The following is a 15,193-nucleotide window of genomic DNA, read 5'->3' on the forward strand; positions in this document are numbered from 1 at the left end:
TTTCAGCGATTCTCAGTACTGTCCCACAGTTATAACCAAAAGAAAATTGGACGTTTCTCATTTTCTAGTTAATGAAGTGGTTGTGAACGCTCTTTTTCTTTTCTTAATTAGTAATCTTTATTGTCAAAAGTTGGCTTCCATTAACACTGCAATGAAGTTACTGTGTAAATCCCCTAGTCGCCTGTTCGGGTACACAGAAGGAGAATTCAGAATGTCCAATTCACCTAACAAGCACGTCTTTCTGGACTTGAGGGAGGAAACCGGAGCACCCGGAGGAAACCCACGTAGACACGGGGAGGACGTGCAGACTCCGCACAGACAGTGACCCAAGCCGGAATTCGAACCCTGGAGCTGTGAAGCAACAGTGCTAACCACTCTGCTACCGTGCTTTGGATTTCTGCAGTTCCTGTGCCGAATGTGTACTGTCAGGGAGGGTTTGACCCAATGGCTGAGAATAATGACTCTGATTCACAGCCAAGTCCGCACAGTGCGTCATCGAACGGATATGGTGGGTTCTCCTCTTTTCTCCCTCCCACCTTCCCATCTTCTGCTGCTCCTGACCTTCCAGAGGTTGGGGGCTGTGGGTTTGTAAGGTGCTCTCAAAGGCAGGTTGCTGCAATGCATCCCTGTTATGTGCCACACACTACAGGCAGAGTGTACCAGCCAAGGAGGGAGTAGCAACTTTGAGTCTTGTTGGACCAGCAGGCAAGTGGGGAGCATTCCATCGCATTCCTGACCTATAGTTCAGGAGGTTAGTTACAAAGACAGTCCAAAGACGTGCAGGTTAGGTGGACTGGCCATGATAAATTGCCCTTAGTGACCAAAAAGGTTAGGAGGGGTTGTTGGGTCACGGGGATAGGGTGGAAGTGAGGGCTTAAGTGGATCGGTGCAGACTCGATGGGCCGAATGGCCTCCTTCTGCACTGTTGTATGTTCTATTAAATCTTTTTTCTCTAAACGAAAGGAAGAATTTGGTATTACAGAGCGATATGGCTGTCCATTCTCAGGCAGAGAGATCTTAAAAACAGACTGTTCAGGGGTGGTGGCGAAAGAGGTATTTAGCGAGAGTTTTACTGACTGGGTTTACTGCTTCAGGTGAACCGTGCGTGCGACCGTCTGTTATTTCATGGGCGTTGCTGGCAAGGTCAGCACTCTGCTGCCCATTCCTAATTGCCCCTCGACTGAGTGACTTGCCAGGCCATTTCGGACGGTAGTCGAGAGTCAACCACGTTGCCCTTGGCCAGGAATCACCGGTCGGCCAGACCAGGCAAGGACGGCAGATTTTTTGATGTCCTGAAGGATGTTGGTAATTTTTACAACAATCGATGATGGTTTTCGTGGTCACCGTTTGCTGAGGCTAGCTTTATGTTCCAGATTTGTTAACGTGGAACTACACCGGGTGCCGTGGTGCAATTGGAACCCAGTGCCCCAAAGCATTAGCCTAGGTCCCTGGATTACTAGCCCCGTAGCTTCCCTGGGAAACTAGGGAAGGACAACAAATGCAGTGTCGCTGGAAATAACTCTTTTGCAAGCGGTTTGTCCAACCTGCACAGTTTTGTGAGAGTGGAAGCTAACTAAAGGCATTTCTGCACAAATTCACATCTGCCACATTTGGAATACTGCGTGCAGTTCTGGTCGCCACATTACCGGAAGGATGTGGATGCCTTGGAGAGGGTGCAGAGGAGGTTCACCAGGATGTTGCCTGGTATGGAGGGTGCTAGCTATGAAGAAAGGTTGAGTAGATTAGGATTGTTTTCGTTGGAAAGACGGAGGTTGAGGGGGTACCTGATTTGAGGTCTACAAAATTGAGAGGTATGGACAGGGTGGATAGCAACAAGCTTTTCCCAAGAGTGGGGGTGTCAGTTACAAGGGGTCACGATTTCAAGGTGAGAGGGGGAAAGTTTAAGGGAGATGTGCGTGGAAAGTTTTTTTACACAGAGGGTGGTGGGTGCCTGGAACGCTTTACCAGCAGAGGTGGTAGAGGCGGGCATGATAGCATCATTTAAGATGCATCTGGACAGGTATATGAATGGGCGGGAACAGAGGGAAGTAGACCTTGGAAAATAGGAGACAGGTTTAGATAAAGGGTCTGGATTGGCGCAGGCTGGGAGGGTCGAAGGGCCTGTTCCTGTGCTGTAATTTTCTTGTTCTTGTCTTGTTCTTGACAATGGAGGGTTTGAGAAGTGATTTGTACTCCAGTCCCGTGTACCTTCGAGGAACCAGAGGACACTGGCATGTATCGATTTCTGCTGGAGAAATAGTGTTAATTACTACCAGAATGAAAGAGGGAGACTGCAATCCCATATCGCTGGTACTAATTAATGCTTCTACTTCCTTCTTCCCGATCTATTGCAATTTATAAATTTCTACGGGTAAACTGGGTTTTTAAATCACCCGAATTACAGCGACTTTACTCAGCCTGCTGGCTGACTCGGCTAATCAATGGTGGATTATCCAGGGATTAGTGCAATACTTGAACACGGTGTTAAACGTTTGACGGGTGACACTGAATACTCAATGTTACATGAGCCTCCTTGAAATGTGCTATCCTGTTCGGTGCTGGCACTCGAACCTGTCAGTATTTTCAGCCTTGTCTGCAGACACTTGCCCATTCGTGACGGGAGACAGATGGTTTGTACAAAATGAACCACTGCATGAATGGGGACTTCAATACAACGTAACCGGGAGATTTCAGGTGGTACAAGTTTAATTTTGCAAGCTCACCCATAAATGTTTTTTTTCTCTCCTCTCTCTCTGTGCGGGGGCAGCGGGGGGGGCCTGCATGGATAACCACAGCAGTAGAAATGTCGCAGTGAAGCTAGACTTGTGTCTCCGTATCATTGTTCTCTCCAAGGCTTCCCCTACAGTGTATTGAACAGCATTCCGTGGGATCATAGAATTTCTACAGTGGAGAAGGAGGCCATTCGGCCCATTGAGCCTGCGACGACCCATGTCCACTTCCCCCATCCACCCCACCCTGTCCCCATAACCTAACCTGCGCATACTTGGACACTTGAGGGGCAATTTATTAAGGCCAATCCACCTCACCTGCACATCTTTGGGCGGTGGGAGGAAACCCACGTAGACACGGAAAGGACGTGCAGACTCCGCACAGTCACCTGAGGCCAGAATTGAACCCGGGTCCCTGGCGCTGTTTGGCAGGAGTGCCAACCACTGTGCCACCCCTGTTACATTCCGATACGGATCATAACCATAGAATGGACAGGCGGGGCAGGTTGGAAGAATCTTTTTAAATCAGGCTAATTCGACTTTGAAATTCTTTGCCACTTGTGGATATTGAGCAAAGAGTTAGAATGGAACTACGCAAAACTTTACAATTGGTGAATTTCAAGGTTTGATACACCCCATGGCACTGAAGACAGTTAAACTGGCTTTAAAGCTCATCTCGACCAGTCAGGAAAGTGGGGAGGAATTTTCGGAGATGGGAGGAGAAAGGAATTAGGACATTAAAAGATTTTATTTCGTGAGTGCCGTTTTGTGGGATTGAAGGAGCTGGAAGCGAAGGATGGGCTGGAGCAGGGGGAAATATTTAGATACATGCAGGTTCGAGACTGCCAGAAAGGAGATGCAGAGCTTCCCAATAGAGCCGGCTTCCACATTGCTGGAGGAGGTGCTGACGACAGGGGGATTGGAGAAGGGGGTAGTGTCGGCGGTTTACGGGGCTATTTTGGAGGAGGAGAAGGCACCACTAGAAGGGATCAAGGCAAAGTGGGAGGAAGGTATGGAGGAGGGGTTCTGGTGTGAGGTGCTCCGGAGGGTGGACGCCTCCACCTCTTGTGCGAGGTTGGGGCTGATACAGCTGAAGGTGGTGGATAGAGCGCACCTTACAAGGACGAGGATGAGCCGGCTCTTTGAGGGGGTAGAAGATGTGTGTGAACATTGCGTGGGGGGGGGGGCCCGCTAATCACGTTCATATGTTTTGGTCCTGCCCAAAGCTGGAGGATTACTGGAAGGAGGTGTTTAGCGTAATCTCTAAAGTGGTGCACATGAAACTGGACCCGGGCCCTGGGAGGCCATATTTGGGGTGTTGGACCAGCCGGGATTGGAAACGGACGCGGGGGCAGATGTTGTAGTTTTCGCCTCGTTGATCGCCCGAAGGCGGATCCTGTTAGGGTGGAGATCAACCTCTCCACCCTGTGCCCTGGCGTGGCGGGGGGACCTGCTGGAATTCTTGACGCTTGAAAAGGTCAAATTTGAACTGAGGGGAAGGATGGAGGGGTTCTACAATTCATGGGCATTATTCATTATGCACTTTTGAGAATTGGATCACATCGAACATTAGGGGGGGTTGAGGGTTGTGTTAATGGTGACTATGGGTGATTCCTGATTCCTTTTTGTCATTTGTTTACGTAAACATGCGGGCCAATGTCTGCGGTTTGGTGGGAGGAATGGAGCGTTATTATTGATATGGGGATTGACATCACATTCGTTACTGATTATTGTTGGATGTAAATTTGGGAGAAAATGTGAAAAAGCCAGAGAATAAAATTTTTTTAAAAAACTCATCTCGACCTGAAACATTAACTCCCCTTCTCTCTCCACTGATGCTGCCTGACATGCTGAGTATTTCCAGTGTTTTCTGATTTTAATCACAGCCAATAAGTCAAAAAGAGGGATGTAGCTCAGTGGGCTAGATAGCTGGTTTGTGAAGCCGAACAAGGCCAGCAGCGCGGGTTCAATTCCCGTACCGGCCTCCCCGAACAGGCACCGGAATGTGGCGACTATGGGCTTTTCACAGTAACTTCACACAATAAAAGGTTATTATTATCATTACAAAGCCGAATGAAAGGTGGACGCTACCTTTTGAGAGAGCGAGAATCCTGACGCGAAGCACAGAAGGAGTCCGTTCAATTCACTATCTGTGGATTAGTCCCACATAACCCTAGGAATTCTTCCTTTTCAATTATTTATCCAAAACTCCTTTTGAAATCATAGAATCCCTACAGTGCAGGAGGAGGCCATTCAGCCCATCGCGTCCACACCAACCCATGCCCACTTCCTCTGTCCGCACCAACCCATGCCCACTTCCTCTGTCTGCCCCATTCCCATAACCTAACCTGCACATCCATTGAATCTGCTTCCAGAGCCCTTTCAGAGATTTCGAGGGGAATTTTCATTACAGGATTTAATTTGTGGCGATGACACCTGTTTTGTTTTTTTGGCCTCGTTCCCCAATTTAAATGGGCAGATATTCAGTGACACTAAGGGGCAGTTTTCTCTCGGCCAATACACCTAACCAGCATATCTTTTTATTGTGGGAGGAAACCGGAGCAGCCGCAGGAAACCCACGCAGACACGGGGAGAACTTGGAGACACACAGACAGTGACCCGAGGTCGGAATCGAACCCAGGTCCCTGGCACTTACGATGCACCTCTTGAGTGTAGCCTTGTCTGTTCGTGCAAAGTTAACACTAGGAACTAATATTATATATTCGTATTGTGAGGAATTCACACCACAGAAACCGGCCTTTCAGCCCAACACTGGTGTTTGTGTCTGTTATGGGCCAGGGTTTAGAGAACCCCAAAGTGTATCATGGAGTTCACCTGACCCACAACTTTTAATAGATTGTGGTATGAGGAGCACACGGCCCACTCTACAGGTGTGGTACAGCAGAAATCGTATTTTTTTAAAGCAAAACAATGTTTATTCTAAGAACTCAAGTTAACCTTTTTAAAACATACAGGGAACATCTTAGCAACCATCAATTCAAATACAACCCCCAAAGAATACAACACTAAGTAATCCTTAATAAATTCCCAAACAACATCTAGACGACAAAAGAAACACCTTTTAACAGAAGCACATCAGGTTTAATTCACTGCTGAGAACATTTATAATTCTGAATTCACCAAATGATCAAGAGATAGTATTTTCATGGCAGAGAGATCAGCAGTACACCTGCTTTGTCTGGCTTCAGCTCCAACGCTGAAACGGAACCAAAAACACACAGACACACCCAAGCTTTTCTCAAAGTGAGACTAAAAAGCAGAGCCAGAGATCAGCTCCACCCACACTCTGACATCACTGCAGTCACATGAGCAGCCAAACATTTCTTAAAGGGACATTCTCATGACAGTGCCCCCACACCAGCCCCCTTCCACCCCTAACTCATCTCACCCGATCAGCATCTCCGTCCATTCCTTTCTCTCCCCCCCACCCCCCGCACCCACCATCCCCCTGTTTATCCAGCTTCCCCCTCGAATGCGTCCACGTGCTCCTCCTCCGCCATTCTTTTCTGGTAGCATTTCCACGTTCCTGTCGCTCTCCAATCGAAGAACTTTCCCCGGAAGTCCTCAATAGGTTCATCAGCGACCATCTTAAAATCTTGAGTTTCTGAAGGCTGTTCAGAGGGAGCCCCCCTCCCCTTGACTACTTCAGTGTGGCACCCTCCATATAGTCATGTACTTAATTTCTCCAGGTGCTTTAAAAATTAGTTGGCGTGGCTCCTGTGAGCAGGCGAGAGATGATAGCCATGCATTAGATGTAGGGAGTAGTGAGACAATGACAGAGAATAGCATATGCATTATTGTGGTCGTTAAGTAGCTTCTAGTCGGCACTAAAGTGAAAATCCTATTACAAAATGTAATGGCTGAACTCAAAGTGGAAATTATTTATGCTCGTGGCGCGCCACTCAAGGCGTCTTGAGTTGCTGAGGCTACATTATTGATAGAGGTTTCTGACTGACTGGGAATCTCTCCCACTATTACTGCCTACCATTGGCACTTCTTGTAAGGAATTGCAGGCTGATACTGGGCCTGTTTCAGGAACATAAGAACAGGAGTAGGCCATTCAGCCCCTCGAGCCTATCCCGTCGTTTTGCCCACATTGTGAACGTACCTTCTTTGGACATGAAGTCGTGGGAGTTGGGACTCGAACCCAGAGTTTCTGGCTCTGAGGCTGCGATAATCTTTATTAGTGTCGCAAATAGGCTTACATTGACACTGCAATGAAGTTACTGTGAAAAGCCCCTGGTCGCCACATTCCGGCGCCTGTTCGGGTACACAGAGGGGGAATTCAGAATGTCCAATTCACCTAACAGCACGTCTTTCGGGACTTGTGGGAGGAAACTGGAGCACCCGGAGGAAACCCACGCAGACACGGGGAGAACATGCAGACTCCGCACAGCGGCCCAAACCGGGAATCGAACCCGGGACCCTGGAGCTGTGAAACAGCAGTGCTAACCACTGTGCTACCGTACCTGCCCACTGCAGTGCAGAAGGAGGCCACTTGGCAAATCTTGTCCACAGCGCAGTCCACGCCACGAAGACTGCCGGTTATGCTGATAGGTTGGTATAAGGAAAGCTTACTGAGAATACTCAATCTTCCAACGAACATCTGAATTATTGTGCCTGATGGAATCTATAGACTGGAATTTTCTGGAGAGTGACAATGACTCAGACCGTGGGTGTGTACCTTTTGTTGGTTACAGTGGATGAGGCCAACTATCTCTGGCAATGGCCCTGCCCTTTTCTTTGAAATAAAAATGAATAACTTTGCTCTTGTGTAGAATATTTCACAACCCCCAAGTTGCTTTAGGGCTGGTTTGCAGGAAAGGCGGCAGCAGATATTTTACACAGCAAGCTCCCACAAACAGCAGTACTGCCGGGGGTCAGGTTATATGCTTTTTAAGGTATTGGCCAAGGACAGTGTTATGGGGGTAGTTATGTGCTTTTTAAGGTACTGGGCGGCACGGTAACACAGTGGTTAGCACAGTTGCTTCACAGCTCCAGGGTGCCAGGTTCGGTTCCGGCTCGGGTCACTGTCTGTGTGGAGTCTGCACGTTCTCCTCGTGTGTGCGTGGGTTTCCTCCGGGTGCTCCGGTTTCCTCCCACAGTCCAAAGCCGTGCAGGTTAGGGGGATTGGCCATGATAAATTGCCCTTAGTGTCCAAAAAGGTTAGTTGTGGTTACGGGGACAGGGTGGAGGTGGGGGGGCACTTGCCAAGGGCCGGTGCAGACTCGATGGGACGAATGGCCTCCTTCTGCCCTGTACATTCTCTGATTCTATTTCCCTCCAGTGCCCTCCTTCCAAATTGGGAATGGTTGACGTCCGGGTGAGAGGGGGGGGGCGGCGGGGGGATTTGGTATCCCAGCCGAGAGGGGCACCCGCACTCTATCGGTGCAGCATTGGCGATGCCAATTTGGCTGCTGGGCTGAGTCGGGGAGCGGGTCTCGAACCCGCCACACTGGAACTGGGGGGCGGGGCCTGGGTGCCGGGGGGCGGGGCCCGCGGGCGGGGGGGGGCGGGGTCTGCGGAGGGGGGGGCGGGGTCTGCGGACGGGGGGGCGGGGCCCGCGGGCGGGGGGGGGCGGGGTCCGCGGGCGGGGGGGGCGGTGTCTGCGGGCGGGGGGGGCGGGGTCTGCGGACGGACGTGGGGGGCGGGGTCTGCGGACGGGCGGGGGGGCGGGGTCTGCGGGCGGGGGGGGCGGGGTCTGCGGGCGGACGTGGGGGGGTCTGCGGACGGACGGGGGGGCGGGGTCTGCGGACGGGCGGGGGGGCGGGGTCTGCGGGCGGGGGGGCGGGGTCTGCGGGCGGGGGGCGGGGTCTGCGGGCGGGGGGCGGGGTCTGCGGGCGGGGGGGCGGGGTCTGCGGGCGGGGGGGCGGGGTCTGCGGGTCGGGGGGGCGGGGTCTGCGGGTCGGGGGGGCGGGGTCTGCGGGTCGGGGGGGCGGGGTCTGCGGGGGGCGGGGTCTGCGGGGGGCGGGGTGTGCGGGGGGCGGGGTCTGCGGGGGGCGGGGTCTGCGGGGGGCGGGGTCTGCGGGGGGCGGGGTCTGCGGGGGGCGGGGTCTGCGGGGGGCGGGGTCTGCGGGGGGCGGGGGCGGGGTCTGCGGGGGGCGGGGGCGGGGTCTGCGGGGGGCGGGGGCGGGGTCTGCGGGGGGCGGGGGCGGGGTCTGCGGGGGGCGGGGGCGGGGTCTGCGGGGGGCGGGGGCGGGGTCTGCGGGGGGCGGGGCCTGCGGCCGCTGCCCTGCCGGGAGCCCGGGGCCGCCGCTGTGCTGCTACCGCCGCCGAGCTGGGGCCATGCCGCTGGGCCGCTGGAAGAAGGCCGCTCCGCTGGTGGATGAGGAAGAGGCCGCTGGCGGCTGGCCGGAGGCGGCGAGCCGGGGACCGGAGGAGGAGGCAGGGGGCGGAGAGCCGGCTCCGGGCCGGACCCCGCTGCGGCCCCGCCTGGTCTTCCACACGCAGCTGGCCCACGGCAGCCCCACCGGGAGGGTGGAGGGCTTCAGCAACGTGAGGGAGCTCTACACCAAACTGGGCCAGGCCTTCGACATGGACAGCACAGAGGTCAGAGCCGGGGGACATCCATTGGGGAGGAGGGGGCCAGTGGGGGGTTGGGAGGAGGGGAGCCAGTGGGGGGTTGGGGGGGGGAGGGGGATCCGGGGGGGGGAGGGATCCAGTTGGGGGGATCCAGTGGGGGGGGGAGGAGGGGGAGATCCAGTGGGGCGGGGAGGAGGGGGAGATCCAGTGGGGCGGAGAGGGGAGATCCAGGGGGGGAGGGGGAGATCCAGGGGGGGGGAGGGGGAGATCCAGGGGGGGGGAGGGGAGATCCAGGGGGGGGGAGGGGAGATCCAGGGGGGGAGGGGGATCCAGTGGGGGGGGAGGGGGAGATCCAGGGGGGGGGGGAGGGGGAGATCCAGGGGGGGGAGGGGGAGATCCAGGGGGGGGGGAGGGGGAGATCCAGGGGGGGGAGGGGGATCCAGTGGGGGGGGAGGGGGAGATCCAGGGGGGGAGGGGGATCCAGTGGGGGGGGGGGGGAGGGGGGATCCAGTGGGGGGGGGGGAGGGGGATCCAGTGGGGGGGGGGGGGATCCAGTGGGGGGGAGGGGGGATCCAGTGGGGGGGAGGAAGGTGATCCAGTGGGGGAGGAAGGTGATCCAGTGGGGGAGGAAGGTGATCCAGTGGGGGAAGGAGGGTGATCCAGTGGGGGAAGGAGGGTGATCCAGTGGGGAGTAGGGGGATCCAGTGGGCAGGGGGAATCCAGTGGGGGGACGGATCCAGTGTGGAAGAGGGATCCAGTGGGGAGGAGGGATCAAGGTGATCCAGTGGGGAGGAGGGATCCAGTGGGGAGGAGGGAGACTGGGCATCCAGTTGGGAGGAGGGAGCCTGGGGATCCAGTATGGGGGGATCCAGGGGATCCAGTGGGGAGGAGGGAGCCTGGGGATCCAGTGGGGAGGAGGCACTTGGGGATCCAGTGGGAGAAGGGAGCCTGGGGATCCAGTGGACAGGAGGGATCCAGGGGATCCAGTGGGAGGAGGGAGCCTGGGGATCCAGTAGAGGGGGGATCCAGTGGGAGGAGGGAGCCTGGGGATCCAGTAGAGGGGGGATCCAGTGGGAGGAGGGAGCCTGGGGGAACACAGTTGTGTGTGGGGGGGGGGGGGATACAGTCGGGATTGGAGGAAACCCATGCGATATAGATTGATTAGAGTGAATGGTGTGTTTGTTCCCTGTATAGATGTGTGTGTTAGTGTGGGATCGCACTGTGTACTGCAGCTGCTGTGGCTTAATAACTGAATTGAAAAGACAAAGTTTCTATAGAGAAACCTCAATGATCCGGGCCAAGGTGATACAGACTGGGTCAGTAGAACAGTATTAACCTTTGATATTGGCTTTAAAATTGTCGGAAGGTTGAGGGTGTTCGAGGGTTTATCACGTTAAACTTAAAACCCCCAGGAACAGAGTCAGTCTGAGGGTTTGAATATCCAGGCCGTGTCGGTGCGCGCTCTTCGCGAGAAATGTACCCTGGATCCTAAAGTGTGAGGAAGGATGAAGAAAATGCTTCTCTCCTCCTGGGTTCCCTGTCGCCCCCACCGTGCCCCAGAATGGAGACCATGTCTGGTGCCTGCTGAACTGCGGAGAAGCCGCACGCCTGCCGCAGGTGCATGGGAGCCGTGTTGATCATCTTCGCAGCACGTGAGGAAGCAAACCTTTCGATTTAACTATCACCCCAGAGAACCAGAGAGTCAACAAGCAGCATCTCCCAAGGAAGATCGCACCAGCCTCGGTTATTGGGCAGGGTGACAGCCACCCGCTGTGCCAGGCTCCCGCTGGACCCGCCGCTGGTTTGAATTGGTTGGGTCTTTGCCACACATGGCAGTAATCTTCACATTGCAAATCGATCCATTATTAGGCTTGATCTCACCGCACCGTGTGAATTGCTGCTGTCGCATTTGGTGCTGCATCTTACCTTTATGCCAACATCGCTCATTTAGATAGCGCCTTTACTGTAATCAGACACCTCGGGGTGCTTCACAGGAGCAATGAGGAGGAATAGGCCACTCGGCACGTTGTACCCGCTGCACCATGCTAGCCCCCCCCCCCCCCCCCATTATTAAACAGTGCTGAGGAGGTATTAGAATAGCTTGGTCAAAGAGGTGGGTTTTATGAAGCTTATTAAGGGAAGCACACGGAGCTTGGGGAGGGACCTGCAGAGGTTGGGGGCCTTAGAAAGTGAAGGTAGGGGGGCTGCCAGTGAGTGTTAACCGTCAGGGGTGCACACGGATTAGGAGAGTGCAGAGATCCCGAGCGTTGATTGTTGTGGTCTGTGAAACTTTCTAACAAAAATGTCCCAGGATGAATGGGATTTACTATCCATCTACAGCCACTTCCATTGCATGTCTTGCTAGTTATTGGCCAGCGAGTGTTTTTTTTACAAAGTTTATTTCTGGCTGTTGTTTGAGATTGCACCGTGTTTATTCAGCCAGGCAGCTCACACGGCTGCTGGGGTTGTGGTGTGCAGCTGCTGTACTGAGTGCCTGAGTGATGCAGCAAGAAGGGATTGAAACCCTAAGGGGAAAGTGCTTTGAAACACAAACAGCAGTGGAGTTGGTCCCGAGATTACAGGCCTACGAATCCAGCAATTGCTCATGTTCCTCCTGGGGTAGTGGATTTCAGCAGGGCTGTAACGGGGGCATCAGGAGAGGGGGCAAAAGGTCCAGGGCCCCCATCTGGTGATCCCATGCTGTAAATGGGGTGGGTATCAGACGAGGACACAATGGGGCCTGTCCCAATCGAGGTCTTGAACATGAGAAATGGATGTTTGAGTGGAACCTCTGGTGGGAGGAGTTGTGGACAAGGGGGGCCTAACATAGATGGAGCTAGGCTGTTGAGGGGAATCAGTAAGCATTTAGAACATAGAACAGTACAGCACAGAACAGGCCCTTCGGCCCTCAATGTTGTGCCGAGCCATGATCACCCTACTCAAACCCACGTATCCACCCTATACCCGTAACCCAACAACCCCCCCTTAACCTTACTTTTTCTAGGACACTACGGGCAATTTAGCATGGCCAATCCACCTAACCCGCACATCTTTGGACTGTGGGAGGAAACCGGAGCACCCGGAGGAAACCCACGCACCCAGGGGGAGGACGTGCAGACTCCACACAGACAGTGACCCAGCCGGGAATCGAACCTGGGACCCTGGAGCTGTGAAGCATTTATGCTAACCACCATGCTACCCTGCTGCCCTTAACCACCATGCTACCCTGCTGCCCTCAGATAGGGGCTGGTTTAGCACAGGGCTAAATCGCTGGCTTTGAAAGCAGACCAAGGCAGCAGCGTGGGTTCAATTCCCATACCAGCCTCCCCTCAACAGGCGCCGGAATGTGGCGACTAGGGGCTTTTCACAGTAACTTCATTTGAAGCCTACTCGTGACAATCAGCGACTTTCATTTCATAGAACGGCCAAGACTACAAGTGGTCAGGAAGGCAAATGGAATGTGGGTGTTTACTGGAAGGGGATAGAAAAGTCGGGGAAGTTTTACTGCAGCTGTGCAGGTTGTTGGCGAACCACATCCGGAATACCGTGCACAGTTTTGGCCTCCTGATTTGGAAAAATACGTTTGCGACAGAAGCAGTTCGGGGAATGTTCACTCTCCACGTTCCCGGGAGGAGGGGCTCGTCTTAGGAAGAAAGATTGAGCAGGTTGGGGCTAAATAATGAGAGGCGAGCTGATTGAAACATGTCAGATGCGGAAGGGGTTTGGCCGGGTGGATACATGGATGATGTTTTCACTTGGAGGGAGAAACCAGAACTAGAGGACATGGTTTAAGAATTGGAGATGAGGAGAATGTTTTTTCTCCTGGGGAGGAGGGGGGGGGGGGGGGGGGGGGGGGGGGGTTAGTCCGTGGAATTTTCTTCCTTAGAGAGCATCGGGGGCTGTGGGTCACTGAATTTATTCGAGGCAAAGTTGGACAGGTCTTTAATAAGCAAGGGAGTCAAAATTCAGTCACTTAATAATAAGAATCTTTATCATTGTCACAAGTAGGCTCACATTAATGCCGCAATGAAGTTATGGAGACGGACACACCAGAAGGAAATCGTGTCCTGTTGAAGTTATTTTTTATGGTGGGGGTGTGGTTGGGAGGGTGGAGTGAACCAAACCCAATGCAAATACAAACCGTCAGACAAAGGGCTTGTGAGGTGTAGGTAAATGTTGGGCTGGCGAATAATTCCCAACCACTTTTCCTTTCCGGATTTGTCGCGTTTTCCTTTAGAAGAGACAGCAGTTGATTTGCCGAGCAGCCTTAGAGCCGAGGTTATTGCGGAGAGGCGGGGGTGGTTGGTTTTGATGACACCAGCGCTCTGTGATCTGCAGAATTTTAAGAGTTAGTGTTTTGATGGAACTGTATGTGGGAAGTGTCTTGAGGGACTCGTGCAGTTGAGTGTTTTGTAGGTAGCAACACATGGGTGACTCAATCATAGAATACCTTATGATCAGGGGCTGTTTAGCACACTGGGCTAAATCGCTGGCTTTGAAAGCAGACCAAGGCAGGTCAGCAGCACGGTTCGATTCCCGTACCAGCCTCCCCGAACAGGCGCCGGAATGTGGCGACTAGGGGCTTTTCACAGTAACTTCATTGAAGCCTGCTCGTGACAATAAGCGATTTTCATTTCATTTTCATTTCATGATAATCCTGCAGTGCAGAGGGAGAGCCATCGAGTACATCGATCCTCCTAAAGAGCACCCTATGCTCGGCCCACTCTCCCACCCTATCCCTGTTACCCCATAACTCCACCTGACCGTTGGACACTAAGGGACAATTTAGTATGGACAATCTACCTAACCTGCACATCGTTTGGACTGTGGAAGGAAACCGGAGCACCCGGAGGAAACCCATGCAGACACGGGGAGGACGTGCAAACTCCGCACAGACAGTGACCCCGGGCCGGAATCGAAATCGGGGGCCCCTGGCGCTGTGAGGCAGCGGTGCAAGCCACTGTATCGCCCGGTTCTGCATGAGCCAGGCTGGACATTTTAATCTCTTCCCATAAAAATGTGATTTGTGTCCCAGTAGCGATTATTTGGGTGCAATGATTCCTCGCATTGATGCCGCTGCTAAATCTGTTCTGTTTGGGCAGCCTCTTGGCTCAAAGCCACTCAACCCTGAATTTAGCAGAAGAATCTGCCAGGTTCACAATGCATTGCAACAGGCCATTCAGCCCCTCCAGCCTGTTCCTCAAATCGAGTAGATCATAACTGATCCCAGGTCTTGCACACTCTCGCACAAACGCTCACACATCCATATATACATGCACACACAACGTTTCTACACGGTTACCAGTCAAGGTTCTCTGGCTGTGAAAGGCTTTGTTGGGCCACGTTGATGATACTAAAGGTGCGATTACACATTCTTTACCTTTCGACCCAGGCTTGGCCTCAATCTGATGTTGCAGGTCGGCACGGGAGATTTGCCCTTTCGTTCTGTACCAAACTTGATTTCCAAAGTGTTCGCAACTTTCTTCCGAAGCATCATTTGTTTTATAGAATTGAGGGGGTTAGGGTCTGAGCTGACTGACGAAATAAGTGATTTATGAAGAATCTGGTCCACTTGCTAATTAATCATGGTTTCGATGAGCTGGGTGACTGGGGAGATGATAGACACAGTTACTGATTATTCCAGCAAGAAATTCAGAAGCTTCCAGAACCCAGGAGTGATTAGGATATGTAACTCACCACCATGTGGAGTGGGTGAGGTGAACAGTGTTGCTGCATTTCAGGGGAAGCTCGATAAACACACGAGGGAGGTTACGATGATTGGGTGAATCATAATAAGGTAGGAGGATGTTCAAACGTGCAAGATGTTTGAGTCAAATATCTGTCTGGCTTGTTATTCCCGTGTGATGCCATGCAGTACAACGTAACCCAAAACCCTGACCAGCTTGATGTAAGCCCAGGTT

General features: G+C 53.4%; 1 protein-coding gene across 1 annotated transcript in view; it reads left to right on the forward strand.

Annotated features, from left to right (window-relative positions):
* The first annotated feature begins 8,963 nt into the window (after positions 1 to 8,963).
* The window catches only part of LOC119957000 (PDZ domain-containing protein GIPC1-like), a 41,817-nt gene continuing 35,587 nt past the window's right edge, over positions 8,964 to 15,193 (forward strand). The window contains 1 exon segment of the mRNA XM_038784583.1: positions 8,964 to 9,299. Coding sequence (XP_038640511.1) covers positions 9,036 to 9,299 — 264 coding nt within the window. The 5' untranslated portion in view covers positions 8,964 to 9,035.

The sequence above is a fragment of the Scyliorhinus canicula genome, chromosome 25, assembly GCF_902713615.1.
Source record: "Scyliorhinus canicula chromosome 25, sScyCan1.1, whole genome shotgun sequence".
Classification (NCBI taxonomy): domain Eukaryota; kingdom Metazoa; phylum Chordata; class Chondrichthyes; order Carcharhiniformes; family Scyliorhinidae; genus Scyliorhinus; species Scyliorhinus canicula.